The sequence below is a fragment of the Galeopterus variegatus genome, unplaced genomic scaffold (genome assembly GCF_000696425.1).
Source record: "Galeopterus variegatus unplaced genomic scaffold, G_variegatus-3.0.2 Scaffold213, whole genome shotgun sequence".
Taxonomy (NCBI): Eukaryota; Metazoa; Chordata; class Mammalia; order Dermoptera; family Cynocephalidae; genus Galeopterus; species Galeopterus variegatus.
Window position 1 is genome coordinate 198,762 of NW_007726324.1, and position 26,497 is coordinate 225,258.

The window sequence follows — 26,497 nt, forward strand, 5'->3', positions numbered from 1 at the left end:
TGACAACTAATTCTGTCCTCTCTGAACACACATCTGCTGCCAGGGAGGAGTGGCGTGTGGCCACGAGCTACAACTTTTATTTTCTGCCAGTTCAGGGACTGAAAAAAAGAAACTTGATAATATTTTATTTAAGAAAACACCCTAAGAAGTTGAAAAAATAAGCTGATTATTTTTTAGCAAAAAGAAGCTATCCCCACCATGTGTAAAGAGCAGTCAGATTGGGCAGAAGGTCCTTCAGCCTGAAAGCCTCATGGCACAGGGAGGTGAAGTCAGTCAATGGAGAAATGCTGTGTGGACATCGGCAGGGGCACAGAAGTCATTGTGCTCATTAACGGCCACATCAGGAGCTAGGCTTTAGGCTTAATAGCAAGGGTTTGTTTCTAAAGGCACCTGCAAAATTACTGTAACTATGCAACTTAAACACACACCAAGACCACCTCAGCTTTTAAGTACAGAAGCTGCAGTTTTTCCCTTGGCTGTTACACATTTGCAAGAAGCCAGCAAAACGCCCTGCGAGCACCCGGCACGCACCACCCTCCCGCCCGCCCCCACAGCAGTAAGGAGAGAACATGGCAGCTTCACGTTTCTCTCTCTTCTCCAGGGAGTGATGACTCGGCCCCACGGCGGCGCACCATGCGGGCTGGGCACCACCGTGCAGGCCCACAGCGCCACTGCGCTCCGGAGGAGCCCCCACGCGCACTCCAGCGCTCAGCATTAGAAGAAAGTGTTACCGTTGGCAGGAAGGTAGGTGAAGTGCTGGTACTGGCTTCTCTTCCTCTTCCCGTTGCAGACGTAGAAACTGACTTGCACGGGGCTGGTTATTCTCTGATTGCGAAAAGGCGGTATCTCAACCACCAAAGAGTTCTGGTGAGAAAATGGCAGACAGGAAGGAGACGATTAGCATGGGACAAATAAGGAACGCTCTGCACACCACGGCTCCTGGGCTACCCTTCTCACCATGGGCAGACCCTCTGGAGCGGTCCCCAGCCGGTACCCGACTGAACACACAGCAACTTAGAAGCAGCCACCACAGGGTCGGAGACATGCATGTGTAAGCAGGTTGGCCAACACATGTTTGCTCACGGGGAAAGACTGTCCTTGACCTTGTGTGTGTCTAGAGGCTGAGACCTTTACGGTGGAGCTGAGCCAACTTGGCCCAAGCGAGAACTGTGAACACATGTGACGGGGAGGCCCACCTGAGTGCTGAGGCTGCCTCGTGCCTCCTGGGCAGGGAAGGGTCCTCAGGAGACCCCAGAGGCTTTGGCCCTAGCACCAAAAGGTCAGCAGGCTTCAGAAAGCGCTATTGTCTGCTTCGTGGAAGGAAGCACCTCACGGTGTCGCAAGCACCTGTTCAGGTGTCCCCAGTGAAGCGTGGGGGAGGGGCGTTCCAGGGAGCACACATGACGACGGCCACACCCGGTCAGACTTCCAAATCCCACAGACACTGAAGACCACCAGCAAACGCGGGGCAGAGGAGATGGTTAGGAACACAAAGGGACTTGCACCACATACGGTGGTGGCTGTTACCTTGTGTTTTTAAAATAAAAATGACCACCGTTTTACAAAAACCACGCTCTTTCAAGTACAGATATAAAAAACAGGCTGTGGGGTAGCATGCTACCGTGCAGGAAAATCACGGCTGGGGTCGGGGTGGAGGCTGGGCCCTGAGCCAATCACGTGCCGGTAGGGTGCAGACACCCCTGGCATGGCCCACGCTCCAGGGTTGTGCTCGATTTCTGGGCGATTCCGCATCCATGAAGTTTCTGCAGTGTTTTTTAATCATAGGATTTCAGCTTGACAAGTAGATAAAATTTGTAAGAAAAATCTATTGTATGACTTCTTTTGTTAAAATAATTAATTGTAGCTCATTACCCAGTATAATAGCAAAATTGATTGAATCGTGTTAATAAAAATATTAAAGAGTTTTTTTTAAACAGAAAACTTAAGGGAACTCCAGACCCAACCTCTTCCATTTACAGGTAGAAAAACTGAGGCACAGAAGCCTGCGGCTGGGGGCCACAGACCCAGGGCCCGAGGGCACCCACGAATCCAAGTCACCCGTCTGTGTTGTTTTATTAGCTTTGTTTTATTTGGAAGAAGAAACAGACTACAGGTGTCCTCCCAATGGAGCATTTCATCCCCGCATCCAGAGCTGCCTGGAGGTGCACAGGAGGGCGACTGCGGGCACGCACTGAGCGCTCGGCCGTGTGGCCTGCACTGCAGGTCTGGCTCCTGTCGGCACGGCCCAGGCGTGTGACAGGGAAGCCCTGGTTTCCTTCATCTGTATGGGGACAGGAGGAGAGGTGCCTTGGGGAGACGCCACCCAGTGGGGCTGGTGCCGGCCCCAGCAGCCAGGAGTGAGCGACGGCGAGAGCCTAAGCTTCTTGGGAGGAGACAGAAGGTGACGCCGTGCAAAAGCTGAGCCTGAAAAGAATGAGCCGGCGAGGCTTCCACGTTGCGGGCTGAGGACGGCTGAGGCTGGGGCCAGGTTTTGTGAATCCTACATGATCGGAGGGCCGTGTCTCAATGCGGACACAGGCCGGTCCACTTCAGTTCTCTGAATAGACAAGTTAGGTGACAAACGCGTGATCTCTGTGGGAGTGCTACCACTCAAACACCCGGAGAGAGAGGAGACAGGAGGAACGTAAAGGAAAATGAGTGACACCCCGGAGGAGCGAGGACGTGTGGCACCAGCACATTCTGGGATGCGCTTTAAGAAAGTTGATGTCTTAATGGAGTTCATACACTCGACTGTCGACAGCACATGAAACACAGCCAACCCCATTTGTTTAAAAAATAAATCCAACATGCTGTACGTGTGCGCACGTGTGCGTGTGTGCTGAACGTCTGCACACGCACGATAGAACATGCGTGAAAGACACACACCAGATGCCAACAGTAGTCACGGATCTACGTGGCAAGACTAGACTAGGTTTTATTGGTACTTTTTGTATTTTCCTAATTCCCATAAAGAACATGACATTCTTTTATAATTAGAAAAAATATATACGAAGGTAAACCTCATTGAAGAGATAAAAGACTAAAATGATAAAGTGTGATTTTTCAGATGTACTAGTAAATTTCCTTACAACATGACTGTTAACCGTTAAGTCCCCTTTGAAATATGCAATTGTTAAAAGTAAGAAAGGAAATTACTGAAGATGTGAAGCTGCCAACTTGGCCAGAAGTGTTTTCAATGCAGAAGGGCTCACAGTTTCTCCCAGCCTCTTCCCCCTACCCAGGGGAGGGTGGGCAGCGGCCTGGGTTCCACAGCAGCACCCACGTGGGGACAGGCAGAGCCGAGGCCAGAGCCGCTGCCCGGTGGGTGGTCGGAGGGCCCTGGGTTTTGTGTGACCAGCAGGAAAGCAGTGAAAGATGACCAAGAGGGGAGAGAAAAGGAAGCCACTGGCCCACCCAGCCGGGGAAGAAGCCTGTCACTGACACCAGGGACCAGAGACACCATTTCCCTTGGGCCTTGTGCCACCAGGGGCTGGGCTGCTAGGAACAGCCCTGGCAGCAGGAGCCTACAGCCATCCTGCATGGGGCCTCGGGGACAACAGGGCTGTCCGTTGGTGGCCTGTGGGATAACGTTCATGACAAGCCCCAAGCTGCTGCTTCTGCAGCGTTGCAGGCCAGGAGTCTTCCTTGGGAAGCCACCCTGCCCTGGGGCCTCAGCACTCCCTCTGGGGCTTCTCAAGTGAAGACAAGAAAAATGATCGAACAGAGTGGGCGCCTGTGTGTCTGAGGCGTGCTCTGGAGGAGGCCTGGGCACTGCCGGGGTGAGATGAGTCACCTCCTGCATACGGGCTGCACCCAGGGCCAGGGAGGAGCCATGTCCGTCTGACAACCACTGGACAGGCTTCTGCTACATGGCTTTGTGCTCACAAAAGGAGCTTACCATAGTGTAAAGATGCCTGTTTTTGATAGAGCCGCCCACGAGGAGAGGGACACCGACTGTCCTGTAGCAAATGCGCAACAGAGAGCCTCGAGAGCGGGCGTGACGCTGGCGCCTTCCCTGTGGGAGCCTTGACTTTGATAGAGCCGCCCACGAGGAGAGGGACACCGACTGTCCTGTAGCAAATGCGCAACAGAGGGCCCCGAGAGTGGGCGTGACGCTGGCGCCTTCCCTGTGGGAGCCTTGACCTCCCTTCAGCTGAAATGACGTCACCTGGCTGGCCACAGCAAGCCCCACCACCCAAGGTCCCTGTTCACATGGGCCACTGTGCCATGTCTAGTGGTGGCCTAAGAGAAAATAAGTCCTTGCCTGAATGACAGTTGTGAGTGATTCAGCCTCCACGTTCGTAAGACGCACTGTCCAGACACCTCTCTAGTCATCAGGGGAATGAACTACAGAGCTGGGGAGAACCCTGAACATCTTCAAAACACCACTGCCGGCCATAATGTATTTTATGTTGGCCTAAAGACCCTTACTGGTTTTCTAGGACTGAGTAGAACACTAAAAAAAATTTAATGATAGATTATCCAATTATATCAATAATCACTTTAAACATCAATGGTCTAAATACAACAATGAAAAGACACATACTGTCAGAGTGGATCAGAAAACCAAGACCCAGCTATATGTTTTCTCCAAAAAACCCACTTTAAGTATAAAGACACAGGTTAATAGAAAGACATACCATGCTAACACTAATCAAGAGAAAGCTGGAGTAGCTGTATTAATTTCAGATAAAAAAAGTTTCCATAATTAACCGATCAAAGAAAAACAATTATTCTCAGCTACCGACCTTGTGGAATGGTACCAAGAGCTGGGATGGGTGAAGCGCATGAGGGCAGACGTGCGTGTTGTGCCATGGACAGTGCCACACACCTGCCACGCTCACTGTGGCCTCCACACAAGTCCACCGACTCATCAGCAAATCAAACAAGCGGATCTGAGCGAGACGATCAGGTCTCTCCTCACATCTACGTCAGGCTCACAACAAGAGTCTGCAAAACCGTCAGGGCAGCATGTCCAGAAAGGTGCTGGCACCTACTCAGGGGCTCCAGACACTGTGGGACCCCAGAGGCAGCACCTGTGTGGGGCCTGTGCAGGTGACAACTGAAAGCAGGAAGGCCACAGTTCCTGCTTGACCTCTCTTTTCAGGGGTGTTTAAGTGCTGGGCCCATGGACCCGTGTAGCCCCTGCTTTCTGGTTTTGTTGAAAACAATCGGGGGTGAAGGGGCCTCAGGCCCTGTCCAGCCTCTTACCTTCTGTGGCCGCTTGGCTGGCCTGATTCTCCACATTATTTTGCATAAAATAGCACCTGTTTCACTCGGCCAGTGTGTGACGTGTATGTTACCACCTGTGCTGGGCTCTATCTACTGTTTTGTTAGTTATTCACATTAGCAAGTGCACTCGGCCTCCTGAGGCCCTCAGGGCTCAGGACACGACACTCACCGGCTTGCACAGCTCTCTGTCCGTTTTTGCTTCCATCTCCCAGACGTGGTGGCCATCTGGAAGAAAGAAGTGGGAGGACGTTTGTCACTTTATGTGGCGGGAGCCCCATCCCTCAAAACCTCCTGAGACCAGGCGCACGGGCACAGAGCCAGCAGGGGACCCTCTGCAGCCAGCCTGGGGTGTCGCCAAGGGCAGCCTGGGCCCGCTGGGAACAGCTCGTTTGCCGGGCTGACAACATGCGCTGGCCCGGCCTACATACAACGCCAAACTTGTGCTGCACACATCAGCCTCAGGAGCCCAAAGACACCGGGCCAGGGTGCCTGACTGTGGCCGTGGGAAGGAGTCCCAGTCCGGCGAGTGCCCTCAGAAACCCGTCCCCAACCTACATCCACAGGCATCTCAGCAGTGCCAGCACGAGCCCTGAGAGGGTTCCCACTCCTCCCACCTTTCCCAGGAGAGACACCAGCAACGCCAGCGACCCCACCGCCCAGTAAATGCTGCTGGGCGACACCGCCTGTGCCTCGCGCCCTGCGAGGACATGGAAAGCACGGGAGCGATGCCTCTCACGCCACGGGCAGGCTCCACGCTACCTGCATTTGGGAGCGGGAGTCACTCCAGTGATCGAGGCCCAGCCTCGGGTCCCCTACTCAGAGGAACAGCTGGTGAGTAAGCAAAGCCCTTCCTTGACTCCTGCTTGCCACATCAGGACTCAGAAATGCAAAACACACGGTATTTTTAACCTCACCCCACGGGCTGTTTGCATTTTGGCTCCAGAGGAGCAGTGAAAGGAGCCATTGTTCTCCAGCCTGCCAAGGTGTGGGCTCTTGCCGGACCACGCGAGGATCTGGCCACAGGCTGGGGTCTGCAGGTCCCTCTGCTGGACACACTGTCCTAGGACTAGTTTGGGTAATTATTTCCAATTAATGGCTGATTATTTTGAATTAACAGATGTCAGTCTCCTATTGAGGCCTCTTTTCATCTCCATCTTCCACCTTTTCCAAAATAAAGTCAGGTCCCAAGATGAACAACGGTGTTCATCATACAGACACTTAGTGTTTTCTCCTGCTCCGTTTGCAAAGGAAATGTGCCTCTTCTGCAAACCCCATATTACTGATAAATTAGACAGAATCTCCCTTTTCTCTCTCGCAGTGCCAGCTGGGCAGGGGTGGAGGGAGGAGGCATGAGTCACACGCAGCCCCAAGGGCCATCCGCCATGCCAGCGCCACACCAGCCTCTCGGGACGCCCGACATCCCACGCCAATTACCCATCAGATGAACCCACTCAGTGACAAGACGCGGACTGGCCCCAGGGATCAGCGTCCTCTCCTCCCAGAAAAAAAGTAGCAGGAAACTAAAACTACACTCAGTTGCTCTTAGATCTGGAGTTGCACAAAGCAGCAAACCTTCCAGGCTCTAGTGAGCTCAGGAACTTTGGCAAGAGAAGCATTTTTAACTCCAGCCACATGTGCTGCTGAAGACAGGAGGCCTCGCTGTGAGCTGCCACATCTGTGCGGCCCCTGGGCCCGGCCCAGCCCAGCAGCCAGCCTGGCCCTCCCCCAACAAAAGTGCAGGAGCAACACAGACCTCTCGAAAATGCACGAGTCGAGTTACAGACACAACACAAAGCGAGAGCAGACACAGACATTCCCATTGTGAGTTCAGCTCTTTGGAACCACCAAAACACACACGCCACTTTCAAACCCCTGGCTCCCCAGCCACCCTGGGGAGGGGAGGAGGACACCTCCTTGGACACTGGCCCCGCTTTTGCCCACGGCCTTCCCGTATCTGTGGTTGTCCCACAGCCGGAGGAGGGCAGGCATCATGAACTAAATGTCATCTTTCAAAGGCAAGCACACATCAGACATGCGTCCAGCAACTGTCTCAGGGATGCGACAGAGGCCGAGGCTGTGGAGGATGCCTAAGAGCTCGCAGTCCTCGGGGAATGATGAAAGTGGCCCTGTGTGCTGCTGCCATCAGCGGCAAGGACCTCCCTCCCGCACAGTGCCCGCCACAGGGGCAGGGCTGGCCTGGCTCTGCTCCAGCCCCCGCCGGGACGCCGGGACGGGAAACGCCAGCCCTGAGAGGCCTCTGTGCTCGGTCTTATCGCGAGCTCCCTGGCTTCTCCGTAGGAAACTCTGCCCGAGTCCAGAAGCAAAAATATTCCAAATCATTAGGGAATTCCCTGCAGCATGAGTCATGGGGAAGGCTTCCCCGCCACACCCTGCGGAGGTTTCCACACAGACGGCCGCGGCCGGAGGCGCAGGCCGAGCACAGAATCCTGGCGGGCCAGGCCCCCGTTCCCAGGCGAGGGTGTCCTTGGGAGTGGCCTGTCCTCCCCGGGGTGGGGCAGAAGGCCTTGTGCCCCCACGCCTGGGCCTGCGCCCACGTTGGCTCCACCGAGCAGAGAAATCCCAACAGTCCGACCTCGTGAGGGCACATGGCCGTGGGGCAGAACAGAGCCCACGGCCAAGCACGCAGATCAGAAAGACCCCTGTGTGAGCATGCACTGGCCCCAGGCCCCTGCAGGTGGCATCTCTGCAGCCATCGAGCGACACGCAGATGCCCGCCCTGCCTCCTGGTCTGTCTGTTGGCCTCGGGAGCGTGGTTCAACGCTTGTGCACAGACATTTACAAGGTGACTACTGTTCACTGGATGCTCCTGCTTTGGATGGTCCGGGAATCAACTCCTGACGTGGACCGTGAGAGCTGGAGACGAGTTGGAGCTGGGTGGTGAGCTCACATGGAGCTGTCCTCCCGGCCTCTCCGGCCTCTCCCATGTCTCTCCCACAGCTCCGGCTCGAGGGCCGCCCTGCGTGGAGGCATGATCTCCTTCTGCCTGGCCTTCCCCAGCAAGAGATTCTAGAGGAAAAGGTATCCAGATGTTTCAGAAATCCACCGGCAGGTTCTCAAATGTTAAATGCAGAGTCACTGCGTGACACAGCAATTCCACTCCTAAGTTTGTGCCCAAGAGAAAGGAACACGCGTGTCCACACGGACACTCCACATGGATGTTCACAGCAGCTCTGTCCATGATAATCACTGAGAGGACACAGGAGCACAGCCCACGTGTCCCCACTGGTGAGTGCACAAACACCGCACAGAGGGATGTCATCCAGCCACGAAAAGGCGAGGCACGGGTAGGCGTCGATGGACCTTGAAAACATTAAGTGAGAGAAGCCAGATGCGAAAGACCCCTGGTGACTGGCAGATGCAAAGCTCCTGGAACAGGTGGGGCCGGAGTCGGTGTGTGTGTGGGGGAGGGGGGGTGGCTCGTGGGTAGAGGGTTTTTTCCCAACTGACAAAAATGCTGTGGAGTTAGTGGGGATGGTTGCAAAGCCCTGAGAATGTACCCAAAACTACCTAAAACGAGTGAGTTGAGTGTTGTGTGGATTACATCTCAACGAAGCTGATATAAAAGGAAATATCCAAGGCAGCTCATGTGCTGTCACCATATGTGACCCTGAAACACTTGTGGGGTGAGGATTGAAGCCCAGCCCCTCCTCTGTGGTGAACCTGCTGCTGGCTCTGTCTTGAAATGGGGCTGGGGGCACATATGGCCTGTTGAGCTCTGCAGCCCAGTCCCACGCTCCCCACCGTGCGTGAGGACAGTAGTCGAGGTCTGGCCGGGGGCAGGACTGGAGGAGACAGAGGTGCTGGGCCCACACTGTCCTGCCTGCTGACTCCTCCCCCAGCAGGAAGCCAGGATCAGCTCCCCAGGCCCTACCTGACATTCTCCACCGGGTGGTCCCCGGGCCGGGGGCTAGGATGATCAGGCTGAGCTCCCTGTGAGGCCAGGACCCCACAAAGGAAGCAGCTCCCACCAGGGTCTGGGCTGCACGACCCCTGCCCAGCCACCGGCAGCCCATTAGGGCCCACGTCTCAGGCCGGCCTCCAGCATAACTGACTTTTTCTGAGTTTATTTCCTCCTAAGACTATTCAAAATTCTGTTTAAGTGGAGAACTGTGGGATGATCATTCAATTCCAAGGCCAGTAAGAAAAAAGTGTTAAGACAAGAGGTATCCTAGCCCACAGTTTTTTTGTACTCACTGGAGTCAGGGAGATTCCAGAACAATCCATCCCAGGCATGGCTGCAGGGCACAGCAGGGGTGCTGGCTGTCTCTGCCCCATGTACCCCCAGACACCCCCCAGGTTTTGCTGAGTGGCGCACACAGGGGGTCACCCTGAACTCTTCTGTGATGTCGATGGCCAGGAGCAGGAAGAGAGGAGGGTGCTTCCCAATGTGATGTCATGATTTCAGGGTGTGAGCAGCCTCCACCACCAGCAGCACCAATGCGCCCAACGGCGTCCATGCCTAGGCAATTTCCAGAATCCTCCAGGAGACCAGCATGGCTCCAGGAAGCAGGTGACCAGCAGAGTCCCCAGAGGTCCCTCGGCACAAGGGAGGGGGACCAGGGGAGGTAGTGGGCAGGCCACCAAGAGATCCTACCACTGGCATGTTCACCCCGTGAGCTTCAGTTCCATCGCCAGGGCGGCAAAACGTGATCCCCTCTTGGCTGGCTACCCCCAGGTTCCACAGCCACCAGCAGTGGAAAGAGCAGCAGGAAATCTCAGAGAGCTTGAGATCTCCCCGGCGGCCCGCCAGGCACGGTGTGCACAGCAGGGGCCAGTGCCCTCCCCACGGTGCTGAAAAGGCACACGCTCCACACGCATCCACCCCATGCACTCATACATGCACACACGTGTACACACTCCACAGTGCTCCACATGCATCCACCCCATGCACTCACACACGCACACGTGTACACACTCCACACATGCTCCACATGCATTCCTCCACATGTGCTCTCACACACTCACATGTACATGCTCTACACGCACATCCACCCCATGAACTCATACATGCACACACGTGTACACACTCCACACATGCTCCACATGCATTCCTCCACATGTGCTCTCACACACACACATGTACATGCTCTACACGCACATCCACCCCATGAACTCATACATGCACACACGTGTACACACTCCACACATGCTCCACACGTATCCACCCATGCACTCCAAGAAGGCATGTGCTCCACATGCATCCATCCCATGCACTCATACATGCATACATGTGTACACACTCCACACACATCCACCCCACATGCACTCATACAGGCACATGTGTACATGTTCCACACACGCTCCACACACATCCACCCCATGCACTTAAACATGCACGTACGTGTCCATGCTCCACACACACTCCACAATGCTCCACATGCACTCATACATGCACACGTGTCCATGCTCCACACACGCTCCACATGCATCCACCCCATGCACTCATACATGCACATGTGTGTACATGCTCCACACTCACCAATGAGCATTTACACATTTCACACTCACGTACGCACACCCCTCACATACACATGCATACATGCACTGACCCACATACACCTACATGCACCCATTTATATGCCTCCCACACACATGCACATGCACCCCACATGTACCCACATACAAACATTTGTATACACATACACACGCTTCTCAAGGTGTTCCTTCAGTCCCAGTGTCCTCCTGTGAGGACCGCCCCTGCCTTTCACAAACCGTCCTCCCATCAGAACGTCAATGCACTTTGATGACTGTGGTGGAACAGATCCATGGTTGAAAAGAAAACTTAAGAAAAGACCACCACGCCCGTGGCTGTGTGCTCTGCTTGGAGGTGAGATTTCTCAGTGGGAGCAGGTGGCATCTGTCCCCACGCCTGGCCCAGCAGGTGCAGAGAATCACCAATGGGGGCTGATCCTGAAGCCTGTGTGATGGTTGCTAATTTGATGCGTACATTACCATAGTTAATGACATATTTGGGACTGCTGGGACCCTAAACATGGCATCATCCAGGTGGACAGGGTCACTGGGACCCCAGCACGTGGGAAGCACATGAGAGGAGTAGTATGAGGAGAGGGAATGAGGAACACATGCATGCCGTCCTTGCCCAGAGCGCTCTGGAATCAGAGTTCCAGGCAGTGTGTCACAAACTCCCTGCCTGCTGGGAGCCGTTCTGCTGACATGCTACAGTCACGCAAAGAGCTCAGGGTACGCGGCCCGTGGCTAGAGTCCAGGAGTCCCGGCCATTGGGGAGTTCAGCCCGTCCTCTGCACCATGGGCCAGGGATGCCTCCTGTCCCTGCTCATGTCCCCTGCGTGGAGGCTCTGGGAACAGCGAAGGAGATCCGCTGTCTGCCCTGCACCTCCCTGCACCCAAAGCAGCACTTGGGTGGCAAGTGACTCTCTCTCCTGCACCTCCCAAGCAAGCACCGGCAGCGGCCCCAGCAGAACCTCCTCCTCCCACACCCACGAATCCTGAGCCCTTTCATCCTTGAAGGGGTTTCCTTCACAATAGTTATTTCCATCAGGGGCACATCTCTTGGGCCTAGAAATACACGCTGCGCAATACAGGAGAGGCTGCAGCGCAGCTGAACACAGGGACTTGCAGCTCGAGCTTGCCATCCTCTCTGAGCACCGTCCACAGCAAGACGGCGCCAGTGGAGCAGCGAGTCCCAGGGCCTGTGCTCCCGCGAGCCCACCTGCAGCTGCATACCATGCCTCCCGCACTGAGACCCGTGTGAGCCAGCAGCCAGCAGCACACGCCGGGCCCGAGAGAAAACTGAGAAGGAACAGAGACTCAGGAAACCAAAGAAGAGTCACGTTGGAGAGAGAGGGGAAGGGGAAGGCAGGCCAGACGGGCGCTGACGGCTCCGGACCATCACAGGCTGCCCTGAGGCGGCTGGTCTCCACAGAGCCGGACCAGCGAACCATCCACCCTGCATTGAAAGGATGGCAAGGCGAGGCGGGAGGGAAGCTATCTGGAGCCTGGACAGGGCCTGCGGGGGCTCCGTGGGGCTTCTGGGGTCCGTCCCTCCCTGTCCTGACTCCTGGGGTGCACAGGCCACTCAGTGCCCACTGTGGAGGCAGTGAGCAGATGGCTCCTGGCGGTGTCCCCAGGTGGATAATGCATACTTCTGTGTCATGATGCACACACACAGACCGTTCAGAAAGGCTGTGACATCAGATCCTGCCCCAACACATGCTGGTGCTGGCTGGACACGTGCAGTTCTCCGATGCAGCTCGGTGTCTTCAGACGGGTCCACACTGGCTGCTGGCAGGGCCTCCCTGAAGCCCCCTTGAAGGTGCCATATGTCAGTTCTTCTGGGAGACGTGGTAACCCCAAGGGCAGCCACGTGGCCTCCGGGCTCCTTACTTTAAAGACAGACTCCGTGCTCGGGTCAGAGTCTCCCAAGTAGGAGACCAGCGAATGCCTGTCCTGTTCAGCGTCGAGGAATTTGGGAACTGCTGGCAGCAGCAGCCCTCGTCCACTCCAACGCAGCCACTCTTGCCCTTGGAACCTCAGAGGGCAAAGGGGAGGGGGCATCACACAGGTGGGGGTAGGCCAGAGTCTGGCCATGCTGGGTTTTGGGAGCAGGTCTGGTCGTTTGGGTTTTTTAGGGCTGGATTAAATGTTGGGTTTCGAGGGAGGGGTCCAGCTGTGCTGGGCTTTGTGGCTGGGACTTGTCTGTGATGGGCTTGGGGGCTGGAGTCTGCCGTGCTGGGCTTTGGGGCTGCGATCTGTCTGTGTTGGATTTGGGGCCAGGGTCTGTGGTGGAGTGACGCTGATCTGGGTCTGGGCCTCAGCCTTGCGAGGCACTGGCACCTCCTGCTTCCACATCCTGGTAGCTCTGAGGAGACCTCACTGGGAGGTTGCAAGGAGAGGGCAATCCTGGCCCCCAGCCGACCTACCAGGTCACAACGGCTACACAGATGACCGCAGGCATGACCCGCAAAAGAACATCTGCTGAGTCTAGCCGGTCGGCAGAGAGTGCAGTGGCCATTGCTTTGACCCCTGAGCTCTGGTGTTGCTTTTACGCAGCAATAGAAGCCCCAACAGGTTTCTTCCATATTTTAAAAAAATTGCAACGGAGCCGACAGGTGACTTACAAAGAGGAGCTCTGTTCAACTTCAGCACTGAGAACCAGCTGGCGTTCGGCACATCCAAGTCTCAGAAACCTGCTCCTTATATTTTGTCCTGGGACAATCTCCAAAAAGAAAGCACGTCCGTGTTCCCCATGGGTGTCCTCTGTTTTTTCATTCATACTGGGCACAAGAGCACTCCTCGGCTGTCTCTCACGGGTTCCTCAACTCACAGGTCTGGAGAGAGACACAGCGATCTTTAGCAGGAGGAGAGGGGCAGGGCGGTGTCGGTGTCTCACTGCCTGCAGCTGACCCTCTGCCCCATAAGGTGTGGCCACTGCCAACTCGGCTTCCTGCAAGAACATTCTACATGGACCTTCATCATTGGAAAATGTCATCTAACACGAAAGCCGTGAACCTTTGACCGGAGTCCTTGAAAGAAAGGCTTCTTTCAACCCTTGGGCTTCTTGCAGGATGCAGTGACGACCTGAGCAGAACAACGGCTCTCTTCCAGAAGCTCCGGCACACGTGCAGCCAGACCCTGCTGCTGTGACGCCCACATGACACTTGCCCCTCCTCCTGCCTCTGCTGGAGCATCCCAGAGGGAAGGCCAGCATCTCTGGGTCACGAGGGTGACTGGCTCCCATCTGCTGATGAGAGACCCAGGAGGAGTTAAGTACGCACTGGAGTCGGCTCTCACCAGGCAGACAAGCGCAGGCATGACCGGCCCCAGGGATTCCCTGTGTCTGAGTCACTGCAGAGAAACGAACACCCTTCCCCGGGAGGCCACACGCCCAACTCCCACCAGCCTTCGTGCAGAAGCACAGGAGCTGCTGTCAAAACTTCTGCAAGCTCCAAGTCACCGGGCACCGTATGCCAGGGTAGCCCGCAGAACCTCGTGGGGACTTCCTGCATCTCCCAGGGAAGCGTGTGTTTGTGCCCACCCCTGACTGTGGTCCAGGCTGCCTGGCCCAAAAGTATCTGCGGCATCTGTGACCTTCCGTCCTCTTGGGACAGAAGGAGAGCGGGAGGAACAAGCCGTGCTTCCCGGTGGTACGAGTTTTAATCGTCCAGTTTAGTAACTTCCACAAGAATCTTCTCCTGGCTCATAGCCGGCCTCAGTTCTATCTGTAAGGACCAGTTTAAGAAACAAAACTTTATAACAGACCAGACTATCTTGTTGGAAAGTGAGAGAGCCACTGTGTTTTTAACAAATTGAGTTTAGTGGTTTCTCAAAAAAAACAACTACAAAAACTCATCATCAAGATGAGGATGTGGGTGTTGAGTCATACCAACACGTCGCGATGCGTTAGGAGGTGTTGTAAGTGTGACTTTGAAAGTGAGAGAGCCACTGTGTTTTTAACAAATTGAGTTTAGTGGTTTCTCAAAAAAAACAAAAACAAATTGAGTTTAGTGGTTTCTCAAAAAAAAACTCATCATCAAGATGAGGATGTGGGTGTTGAGTCATACCAACACGTCGCGATGCGTTAGGAGGTGTTGTAAGTGTGACTTCTGCCTAAGAAGCGAATGTAAAGGAAGAAAATCATGTAGATATTAGTTCCCTAACTGTTAAAACACACTATGTGCATGTATACGTGTGTGTGAATTTGCAAATAATCTTATTTAAATATAAAAAATGAAATTACAAACACTGTCTAGATACACAACTGCAGCATTCACGTTTCCTCGCTCACAGACACAATATATATTCATGTGGCATCTATTCAGTCATCGCTTGCCTGCTGTATACCAGACGTTGCTGGTGCTGGAGACAGTGGGCTACAGAGGTGGCCCTCCAGCTCGAGAGGCAGGGGATCAGCACAGACAGACCGGCACTGAGCCCACACTGTGTGTCGGGAAACTTCCACAGGGCATTGATGCCAAGCGAGCTTTAAGGTGAAGAAAAGGCCCTCGGAGAAGAGGGAAAGAGCTTCCAGGGAGGGGGCGGCTGGAAGGAAAGAGCTCAGACATGCGTGGCCCAGCACACCTCCACTGACTGCAATCTGGAGTGGCTTGTGCAGAAGGCGCTTTCTGGCCTCTCCCAGCAGAGAGAACCGTCAGCAGTCAAGAAAGCAACTCGAGATTCTGCTTTGTGAAGTGCCCAGCGGGAGCAGTGAGCTGGCCAGTTGTCCCAAGCGCCTCACCACGCTACGAGCAGAGCACCGGGTCTGACTTCCTCCTCCAGCACACAGACGTGCACCTGAAACTCTGAAGGTCAAATTCTCTCAAAATTGACCTCCTCCAGAGAAGGCATACTACGAGTCCTCTCCTTACCCCCGCACTTGGTTGGGTTTTCTCCATAATTTAAAACATATTTTCCAATTATGCGCATGATTATATAGGCAAGCCAAGTTAAATGTGAATGACGGTTAAGCCCATTCTGATTGAAGTACTTAAGTTTCCTGCAAACTGTACGAAATCAAGATCCCATTATGAAGGCTGAATGCCTCGGTGGTTTCCAGTGATTAGAGGGAGTACTGGACTGGCCGCCTTGAGAGAATTCCACTTGGTGAAAGGGAAAATGAAGACAAGGCCTCCACGCCAGCCCTCTGCAGGTGTCCCCTGGCCTGGCCCACCTCCTTTGGGAAGCTGCATCCCATGTTGCTCCTGGGGAGGGACAGGCACTGCATCAGGCCTTTTTGATAAGCTGGGGCCTGGCCCGGCATCAGGAACTGATCCAAAAACCAAACTTCAAACAGCCTCTGCAGAGAGTAAGGTCCACACGCCCTCTGCTGTGACTCACACTAGGGCGAGGGGTCTCTGTGTCCTTGCCAGTCCCTGCAAGTCCCTGCGCGACTGTCTTCATCTCAGCTCAGCAGCAGCTCGACAGCCCCTGCTGAGCACACAGCCTCTACCCCAGCCAGCAAGGTCCCCACCACCTAGGATGACCAGGAGCCGCGAGTCTGGTTCATGAGCCAGAGCTCAGGGGACTATGCTCATCTTCAGCAGGACAGTGGCCTCTAAAATCAGTGTTCCATAGGACAGCCCAGCCCCTCCCCTCCAAAATACAATGGATATCAGAGGCCAAGCAGATATTTCCAGGCTGGGCCAGCACGAGGTGGAAGCAGTTCTGGCACCTCCTGCAGCCTGCGGCACAGAAGCCACATGCACACACACACACACCCTGCGGTGGCTTTGAAGGTCACCAATGGTAGAGGACAGCTGCTCTCTACTGCAACGTGCACGCAGTGGGCACCCACAGCACGAGGACTGAAAAACACTGTTGAGGGAGAGGTGGCTTCAGGCGAGCTGGCTCCCACGTGCTAGAACTGACCCCTCACCCCGACTGCAGCCTCTGGAAGGGCGAGTCTGGAGAGGCTCCCTGGAGGCACCGAGGAAAGAGGACGAGCAGGTCAGAGCCCTGGGGTCCATCCTAGGCAGAGGACCCCAGCAAAGCCTTTCAAGCACTTTCCTGTGGGTGTCCTCACCTGTATGGTCCCTTTAACATCAAGAGTGACATTTGCAAGGACACGGCCTAGCTCCCTCTGGAAACAAGTGTCCACCTCTGGCTCTCAGCAGGACGACGGTTGCTCACACACACTGCTGGCCCAGACGTGGGACTCGCACAGGCCTCCTGCACACGTCTGCGCCCCACCCACCAGCATCCAAGACAGACAACTCTCGGATGGTCTGTTTTAGAGAACATACCTGGAGCTTTCTCCACAAAAATGACCTTGGAGTCCTGCAGAAAGTTATGACCAGACAGGACCATCTTCTTACCGCCGATGACCGGGTAGCTGTCCGTGCTCTGCTTCTCCACGAGGGGTAGCTCCTGGGCCGACCTCTGGGCTGCATCACACAAGGAGAGGGAACAGTGAGAGGAGCCCGGTCCTGCCTGCCCTGAGCTGCCCAAGCCACGGCCCAGGCAGGTCACGCATGAGCCCAGTGCCTCCAAATGTCCCTCAGGTGACCAGAGCTGCAGCTGCACACCTCCCCCAATGGCCACAACACCACTCTCAAGAAATCAGCAAATATTCTGGACCAGATTCAGCCAATCTTACCCCAAAAGTTACAGCAACTGTGCAGATATGAAAAGGTGAATCACACAGCTAACATGCCCGCAAGGGAGCGTGTACCCACCGAGTGCGGGAACGCAGGGCTGGATGCCTGCCTGTGAACACACACATTTGCACACGCATGTGCATGTGGCTCTCCACATGTTCTCCCAGTCTCAGTGGACGGACCTTGGAAAGCCAACCGGTGTATAGTGTTGGATAGAGACCCCTTGAGAGCCCCCCAGGGCAGCACAGCCTGACACCAACTCCCCCAAATCATGGAAACTGACCAGTTCCTGACATCCATGACACTCTTGGGGCCAAATCACTTGGGGGACAGAGGCTTCTCTGCTCTAACTAGCAACAGCCCATCCAGACACCTCTGTGCTGAGGGGGATGCTGTCTCTGGGAGCTGGAGGCAACAAGGGCCCCAGCCCCCGGCTCCAGAGAGGGGGGCCCAGGCATCAGGGGAGGGCAGGGGCTAAACTGAGGTCTCTGGTGGGGGCTGGCGCCCGCTGAGGAGGAGTTGGGGAGGAGTCATGTGGGGAGTCCCCATCTCTCAGGAGGGCAAAAGGCCTGGCACAGGAGAGGTGGGTGCAAGTTTGGGATTTGGCTTAGGAGGACTGTGAGAGGAGGGGCGGCAAGTGCCACTGCCATGAGTGAGGCTGACCGGCCGGTAGGGGACATGTGGGGAGACCACACCTCAGGGAGTCTGAGACCCCCTGAGCAGATGCCACGGCCAGGTGTGAGCTCAGGTCTCAGCCCCACATCCACACTGGGCCCACGAGACCCAGCATCCCTGCACAGGTAGGGTGTATCCCGGCCGGGCCCCTGTCAAGAAGGCTCCGACCACGCCCTGCTAGCACCTCCACCGTAAATTAAAGATGCCAAAACCAGGGTTACCAGAGAAGACAAATAGTCATATGGAGGTTCACAAAATTTAGGCTTGCTCAACCCAATGGACTCAATTCCAAAATTCCATTTTCCCAGGCTTCCTGAAGTGTGAGGGGATTAACTCAAATGTGACCTATACAAATATTTCCGTGTTTCAGGACGAGCTTTCTTTCCTTTTTACTTTCTGTTGCAGGTGCCTGAGCCAGGAATGTTCAGAAGCTTCGGGCAGGTCCTGCAGCTCCTGGGCCGTCTGCAGCCAGGACAGAGAGCAGCCTGGTGCCCCAGAGTCACATCAAGACAGACACATCTGATGGGAACGTTCGGTTCACAAGCCACCCACATAAAAAGTGAACAGGAGGTCTCACTAAAGCTGGAGGGCGTGAGCGTCCACTTACAACATTCGATGGGGTTCGAGGAGACTTGGAGGGACAGTGTCCGGCCGTTGGGCTGGGGGACGTGGACTCGGAAAACCAGCCTCACCCTGGTGTTCTTCCGCCCGATGTCCGTCTCCCCCTTGCGTAGCTCAATGTCAGAGTTTCTGAGTTTTAGGATTCCGGCACAGTCAATGCTGCCCAAGACAAAAGGCCACAGCTTTTCTTTTAATCGCTGACGCACAGACGTGAAGCTCCAGCCTTCCCTGCCCCCTCCGTCCTCCCCAGGCCTGGCAGGCTCATCCCCCGAGCTGGCCCACCGCCCCCAAGAAAATACCACATTCAACGTGAACGACTTTGAGGCATCTTCCAAGAGCAGGACAGAGTCCTGACGTCCACATGTGCCCGGGAAGCAGGGACTGAAGCGACCGTGTGCACGAGCGATCACCCGCCCTCTACCCCCGAGCGCAGGCGGACCTGGCCACACCGCCCCGGTCGCTGTACGCCCCAGGCCCCTGCCTGGCTGCGAGGACAGCACCAGCACAGAGAGAGCAGCCCAGGCCCGAGGGGGGCAGAGGGGCCTGTGCCCCCGTCTCCTGTGCCCTGTAGGAGTTTCCTAAGAGCTCAACTTATTTAAAGATGCTGTCAGTGTTTCCATTACGCAGTTTAAAATCCCTCATTTTCTTATGAAACCCGTTCTTCTCGGGTTTCACATAACTTCATTTAACTTAATCATTTCATTCAAAACTCAACTGCAGTAAAAACCGCATCTGTAAATTCCTGATGCAATAAAAACCGGCATTTTTCCTTATTCAGTCAGCTAAGGGAGTCAAGGGCGCTGTCCGGCTGAGGAAGACCTGCCACACACAGGTCTGCCGTGGGACCAGCATCCCAGCCCACGCTGGGTGGCAGGGCCCGCTTCTGGAGTGGAGCTCTGGGCGTGTTCTGGGGATGACTGCGGCTGTCCTCGTGCTGTGGTGGCGTGAACGCACGGCCTCAGAAGCTGCAAAGTCTACTGCTGCCATGGGAACATGGAGGTTCTCAACCCACCCGATCATATGCCTGCCCTTGGGAAACTCAGATTGTAGCTCTTGAAGCAAACCCAAGGATTTAGAATGAATTCAGAGGCATGTAAATTCCCCCAAATTCATGAAAAGCCTACTTGGAAAGAAAGCTTTCCCTTTGTTTTTGACTTAGAGGGTTTAAAAGTTATAAATAACTTATTAAAATCCCACACAAAGTCCTATGTGATAAGGCCCCTGCCTGCCTCATCTCCTGCGCTCTCTCCCTTGCCATGCTGGCCTCTCACTAGCCAGTGAGTGCCCCAAACTTGCTGCTGCCCCAGGACCTTTGCATATGCTGCCTGAGGGCTCCACAGGAAGGTTCATGACCCCTCCATGAGCCAGCCCCCCTGCACATCAGCTGTCAGACCTAGAACAGCCCCCAAGTGCTCTAACACATCATCCTGCTAATTATCTGCACGTCCTTTGCTTATTATCCTTATACGTGTGTTCATTAACTGTCTCTCCTGAATGGCCCCTAGTACAAGGTAAACCCCATGGAAACAACCTGTTCTCTTTCTCTGCTGCATCCACAGTTCAGAGCCAATGCTCAGAGCACACAGCAGTCACACAATGTGCACGATTAAACAAATGCAGGCCTACTGGACATCACCTGATCTGTCTTCACCTTGTTAACAAACTCAGTTTTAAGCTAATTATAGTGTCAGATTTAACTCTGCAAGTCAGAACTGGCCATACCAGCAAGGTTGGTAACACTTTATGTGAAAGTGCTGTCCAGGTATGTTGCCCTGTGCAATTTTTCAGTGTTTGCATTAACCCCTCCTCTGATTTGCACACTGCTGTATTCAGAAACAAACGGTGTCATATGTATGAACTGAATGCAGGCACTGGGGAAGGTATTTACAGCTGTGTAGTTGAGATATTTACATTATGTGGCAATATACGCAGTGGCTGAAACCCTAGAAAGAAACAAATCGTTGCCATAAATATTTGTCAAGTTTATTTAGGTGTTAAACCACGTGCACTCTGGGCCAGGTGGGAGCCCCAGCCCGAGTGGTCAGAATGCAGAGAACAAAGCGGGCCCCTCCCATAGGCGGGGGTCCCCACGCCCGGCGGCTTACATGGCTCGCATGTTGTTTTCCGGCAGAAGTGGGATTTCCAGGACTTTGGTGTTGGAGAGGATGGCTTCGTGGCTGGTGGTGGAGACGGTTTTCCCCGTGATCCGGTGGACCTGGTAGAAGGCGTGAGGCCGCAGCAGGCGGTCATCCGCTGTCCCGATGAACAGCTGTAGCGTGAGTGGCTCGCTTTCTAAGTAACCGTGCAGCTGGCAAGAGAACAAAAAACTCCCACTAAGCACCATGCACATAAACTGGGGGAATCAATTAAATTTTTATAAGCAGACACTCTAATTCAAAAAGAAAACCGGACAGGTGCTAAGTGCTGAGTCTCCTCCCACCCCCCACCCCTTTCTATTTCTCTATAATATAATATTGGTTTTTTAATCTTACTTAGAAAATGCCTCATTATCCTAAAGGTCCTGGGGCAATTTTCAAGGTGTGGACTTTGAACATTCATTCCTGTTGCTTACTTTCAAACACACACACACAATAAGCACATGTGTGCACACATGCACACCTTCACACATGCATGCAGACCAGTAATGCACACACGTGTACACCCCTGTGTGCAATGTGCGGCCTCCCCAGTCGGAAGGCTTGGGCTGGGCTAGGTGTGTGCAGGGACTCACTGCCCCTAATTAATACAGACACAGCCTCAGTGGGACAGAATCCATTTTCCCATATTCAATTAAATGGAAACTGAACAGGGAACAAAGTCTGATCCTCATCAGTCAGCACCGTGTTCACAAGCGCACCCACCAGAACAACGTGGGGCTGAGGGCGTGTCCCCTCCTGACTGGCTCTGCGCACCCCTCCTCCTCCAGAAGCAGGCTGTGGCTGAATGTGGTCCTGGTGGCCATGGTCACGTTGCCGACACCCAGACCACCATGGTTAGGTCGGCAGAGCGTCTGCTGGCCAGGGACAGACACCATGCAGGGGAACCACACACAGGCACAAAACTCACAGGACCCTAATATGACTCTGGCAAGCCAGACACAAGAGCAGCTTGCCAAGGATTCTGCCAGGATGGGCACCAATGGACCACTCCTGCATCTCAGAGACACCCACGGTACACATGTGTGTCCTGGACCCACCGCCCACAGGACAAGCAGCCAGAGCTGAGGAGGAAATGCAGAGCCTCCACCTGCCTTCTCTGCATCTCACCTGCGGTTCCTCCTTCAGCACAAGTCTTTTATTACTTATTTATTTATTAGCAGCTGGCCGCTACAGAGATCAGAACCTTAGTGTTAGCAACATCATGCTCTAACCGATGAGCAAACTGGCCACCCCAAGTCAAGCTATCTTAGAACGATCATTTACCTGTTTTTATCTTTAACACGACCATTGGCAACCACCAGAGCATGATTCTATTCTTAAGAAGCAAATTCTGGTAGAAACAGGAACCTAGTGAGGTTGCTGGGGTCCCAATCCCACCCACATGGGGGTCCATCAAAGGCAGCCTCTGTCCTGGAGGGCTCTGGGCCTGAGCATGAGGCGGGGCTGGGGGAGGCCTGGAGTGGGGCACAGTGAGTCCAGAATGCAGCACTCGGGGAGCCCCAGGTTAGGGGCCAGAGAGCATGGGACTTGAGTCTGGAGGGAGTTTGGTTTTAGAAACACAAAGCATGAGGCGGAAGTAAGTTGCCCACGAAAACATGAGCGGATCTTGGGGAAACCCTGGTGAAGAGAGCGATGCTCAAATGATCAAGCAGAAGAGACAAAACTCTTTCCAAGAAAACACGTGCACGATTCCCGAAAGAAAGAGAGCGAGTGAGATGATGCGGGGAGGAGGGGACTCAGAACAACCCCTGGCTCCTCAGCCTCTTAGCACCCGACTTTCGAGCATAATTCCAGCTTCCTGTGTTTGCAGAGGTTTTTAATGTTCATTTTAATATGCCAATTTGGAAAAAAAAAAGAAAACAATGAACTTCAGAAATGGGAAACAGAAAATCAGACGTTGCAATTAGCTGCTGCTGGGTTTGATGTGGCGCGGTGAGTATTGGTTTTTACAAGGCCAGGCCGGCCCCTCACAGGTTCCGCATGCGGACATCGGCGGCCACAGGCTCTGTCTGGTGCAAGCTGGCCGCTGACTTTCATTAACCCTCCTGGTCGGTTGGCCCTGGCCTGCAGCCAGAGTCACCCCCATCCTGAGATAAAAGGACCGGCTGGGAGGTCACTTCAAACAGGTACAGTCTGCATCCCTCCTTCAGTTATCAGCCCCACGGCCACAGTGGCAGGAAAAAACGTGCTCCCTACTGAGTCCGAGCTGGTTGGAGTGGAGACTACTAATCTGCTGCCTCAATAAGCCCAGGAAGGCCTGTCTCCAGGACTCGGGTGGGTGGGAGGTTTAAACAAAGCTTGAGTTTCCCAAGGGGCCTGGAGAGCCCGTGTTAAAAGTGAAAGCACATTGCTGCCCACGTGGGCGAGGGGCCCGCCTGTGCCTCCCCTGGAATGGCTGGGGAAGGGAGTGGTCCTCTCTCCGCTGCATGTGCGCAGAGTGTGGGGGAGGCAGCTACAGGCAGGGGCGTTGCTCTGCGGTCTGTCTGCAGCAGACTCTTCTGGGTCCCCGGCACCCAATTCCATCAAGCGCACAGGGAGATCTACTACGTACATTCACGTCTTCCTCCCAGCCCCACTGAGATTCTTCAGCACAAAGATCTAGAAAGTCTAAGTAGGATTAAAGAGCGAGGACGCGGCCTGGGTGAATCTGCTGACCCTGGGCGGCACACGCCTGCCGTTTCAAGTGTGGTTCAAACCAGCAGTAAACCATTTGCAAAGCCATGTGGATGAAAGACTCACTTACTGTCTTGATGGACTCCACTCAATTAAGAGACGAAGGCATTTATAAATTTCAGGTCCTGAGAAAAGAATTCCCATGAGGACCGATTGCTGCCTGGTGTTCCAGAGAGATCTGTGCACAGCAAGCTGAGCACTGGGGCTGGGACCACCTGGCCTGCCCCTGGAGAAGAGGACAGTCCTTGCGCTGGTGGCCACATGGCTTGGCCAGGCCGTTAGAAGAGCTCACAGCGGCTGCTCGCTCGCCAGCCTATCTCCGTGGCAGACACTCAACTGACACTCGATCAGAGTCCCAGCCACAGACGCACTGCAGTGCTGCCTGCTGTGAAGCGAGTCCCCAGCCCGCAGCCCAGGGACACCAGCACATCTCCGGACAAGCATTCTGCACTTCTCTGGTTCATATGTAAAAGACGTGTTTGTCTCAGGCTGCGGGGAGGCTGAAGGGGGCTCTGAACTCCACCTGCGGGATTTTACAGGGGCGAAGAAAGAGATCTGCACAGGGTGGGTCTGTGTGGCAGGTGGATGGAGAGATAGTCCCCGTTCCCAGTGGTTCACACATGCACATATGCATGCACACACTTGTACACACCCACTCATGCACACACATCCATGGACTTAATCATCTTCACACTGATTCTTTCATATTAAAAAAATTGAGATATCTTCCCTATGCCCAGGGGGCTGACACATGCAGACTGAGCAGGTGGTCTATAGGTTGTGCTGAGAAGGTGGCATGTGAAGGAGATGCTGGCATGGGATGTTTCTGCAGAGAAGTCAGAGCCGCTGTGGCCGGCTTGAATGGACTGGGAGGCGGCGTCGGCATCTCCCGGCCTCCTGCCGGCGTGCGTGTGTGCAGATACGCGCGTGTGCAGATACCGCATGTCTCTCAGCACAAAATGTCTAAGGCTGTTCCCACAGAAAATCTGCCACGAGCCACCTTCTGCAGGGACAAAATGCCTTTCCCTTTGAACAAAAAAGCTTTTTTCCTACACGAACGCATGAGTGTCCCTGTGCGAACGGTACGCAGTTAGGATGGGAAACTAGGAACCCCCTGTCCCACCCACTAGGCTGCTGGGGAGCATGAGTCCAGTCTTTTCCCAGTTTAATAAACATACTAAAAGCCTTTACTCTATGTTGGACTCTAACGAATATTTTTTTATAAGAAATGTAAAAAGAAAAGGAGGGTTTGATTACGAGGCAAATTTTGTGAAACTGAACACAAGAATATGTGAATGGGTCTTTGACCAAAACTGTCTCGTGGTGGGCAGGAGGCAGCCCCGTCCACAAGGCCTGCTGGGGACAGGCGATTTCAAAATGACATTTGATAATTCCCCCAGGACACCTACTGAGCCATTCTGTGATGGTGTGTGGAATGCAGTGAATTTGGAGTATAACTTTATTCTTTAAAAATCATGCCATTTCAGTGAAAATGGGAATATTTAAGGTTTAACCTGGGAGGTAAACATCTATTATTTAAAACATGAAGTTCATTTTAAGAAAAGTAATGTAAAATACTTCACATGTTCCACTGCATGGGTTTTCTGCCTCTGGCACATTATAATATCTGTCAAAATAATATTTATAAAATTACCTGTCATAACAATGACCTCTCTTTGCTTCAACCTAAACTAAACAAAATGCATTATTCCGTGTTCAAGAGCTACAGAGTTTCTACACATGGAAATGTTTGTTCTTAGCTCCTCTGCTTACCTCAGCACTTACAGGGCGAGTGACAGGTGGATGGAAGGATTGAGGCCAAGTGCATTCGGCACTGGAGTTCAACCAGCGCACATGCACACACGCACGCTCACACACATGTGTGCATGCGCACACGCGCTCACGCACGTGCACATGGTAGAAGGAGGTATGGAATAAACAAAGAACCAGTTAATTGATAGGAATTTTTTGCCTTTGAATCAATCATTTTGCATTGGTGTACACAGAAATTAAGCAGAGAAAATCTTCGTGCAAGAATCCTCCTCCAAGACACACTACAGAGATGTAGTGATCGATTCAAGGGGAAATTATGCATTTAAGACCCAGAAATAAAATTTTCATTTTTCACAATGCTCCCATGGAAGTATTCAGGGAGGGAAAAATCCAGTTCACAAACTCGTTCCACTAATTTTTTTGTAGTGATCGATTCAAGGGGAAATTATGCATTTAAGACCCAGAAATAAAATTTTCATTTTTTACAATGCTCCCATGGAAGTATTCAGGGAGGGAAAAATCCAGTTCACAAACTCGTTCCACTAATTTTTTCCACCTGATTTTTCCTCTGCTGGTTAATTTAAGAGAGTGTGTTGCATCAACATTGTCTCAGATTATGTTTTCAGTCCCCAAATCCTCACTCCCACCAAGCGCAGCAGGAGAGCGACTCTTCAGAGCAAAGGTCCGAGGGCCTCTATAAGAGGAGGAGGTTCCAGGTACGTGAGGACCTGAAGGGGAGGACTCCGGGGGGAGGAGTCCCTGTGTCCAGCCACGCTCTCCACCAGAGAGCAAGGAGGACAGTCTCGGGTGCCCCTGTGGATCTATCCCTAGGTCTGGGGTCGCTAGCAAAACGACGTGAGCGACTACCACGCAGGTCTAGGTGGTCCTGGAGGGACGAGGTGGCTGGATCCACACCACGCCAAGTCAGCAAAGTCGCAGCGCACGCGCTCATGAAGAGACTGCGTGCTGCCCCATGCAGACCCCACGCAGTGGAAACTACACATGAAAAACAAAAGCAGTGCCAGAAACGGAGCCCGTGGTCAAAAGGCACACGCCGTACCTGGGGCCTGAGCTCGCGCAGCACCTCCCCTTTCCTCCCCCAACTTCGCTCGTTTTTGTCAGCAGAAGGACCTGGACAATCATTTGTTGAAAGAAGACACACAAACGGTCAACAGACACATGAGAAATGCTCAACACATCACTAGCCATAGGGGAAACGCAAATCAAAACCACAACGAGATGTCATCTCATCCCTGTTAGAACGGCTAC

The 26,497-nt window shown here is 53.8% G+C and overlaps 1 protein-coding gene across 1 annotated transcript in view; it reads right to left on the minus strand.

Annotated features, from left to right (window-relative positions):
- The window catches only part of NFATC1 (nuclear factor of activated T-cells, cytoplasmic, calcineurin-dependent 1), a 128,571-nt gene that overhangs the window by 62,987 nt on the left and 39,087 nt on the right, over positions 1–26,497 (minus strand). Inside the window, exons 4-8 of the mRNA XM_008565914.1 lie at positions 20,729–20,931; positions 18,610–18,782; positions 16,974–17,114; positions 5,402–5,457; positions 732–864 (exon numbers count right to left, since the gene is read on the minus strand). Coding sequence (XP_008564136.1) covers positions 732–864; positions 5,402–5,457; positions 16,974–17,114; positions 18,610–18,782; positions 20,729–20,931 — 706 coding nt within the window. The remainder of the gene's footprint in view (positions 1–731; positions 865–5,401; positions 5,458–16,973; positions 17,115–18,609; positions 18,783–20,728; positions 20,932–26,497) is intronic.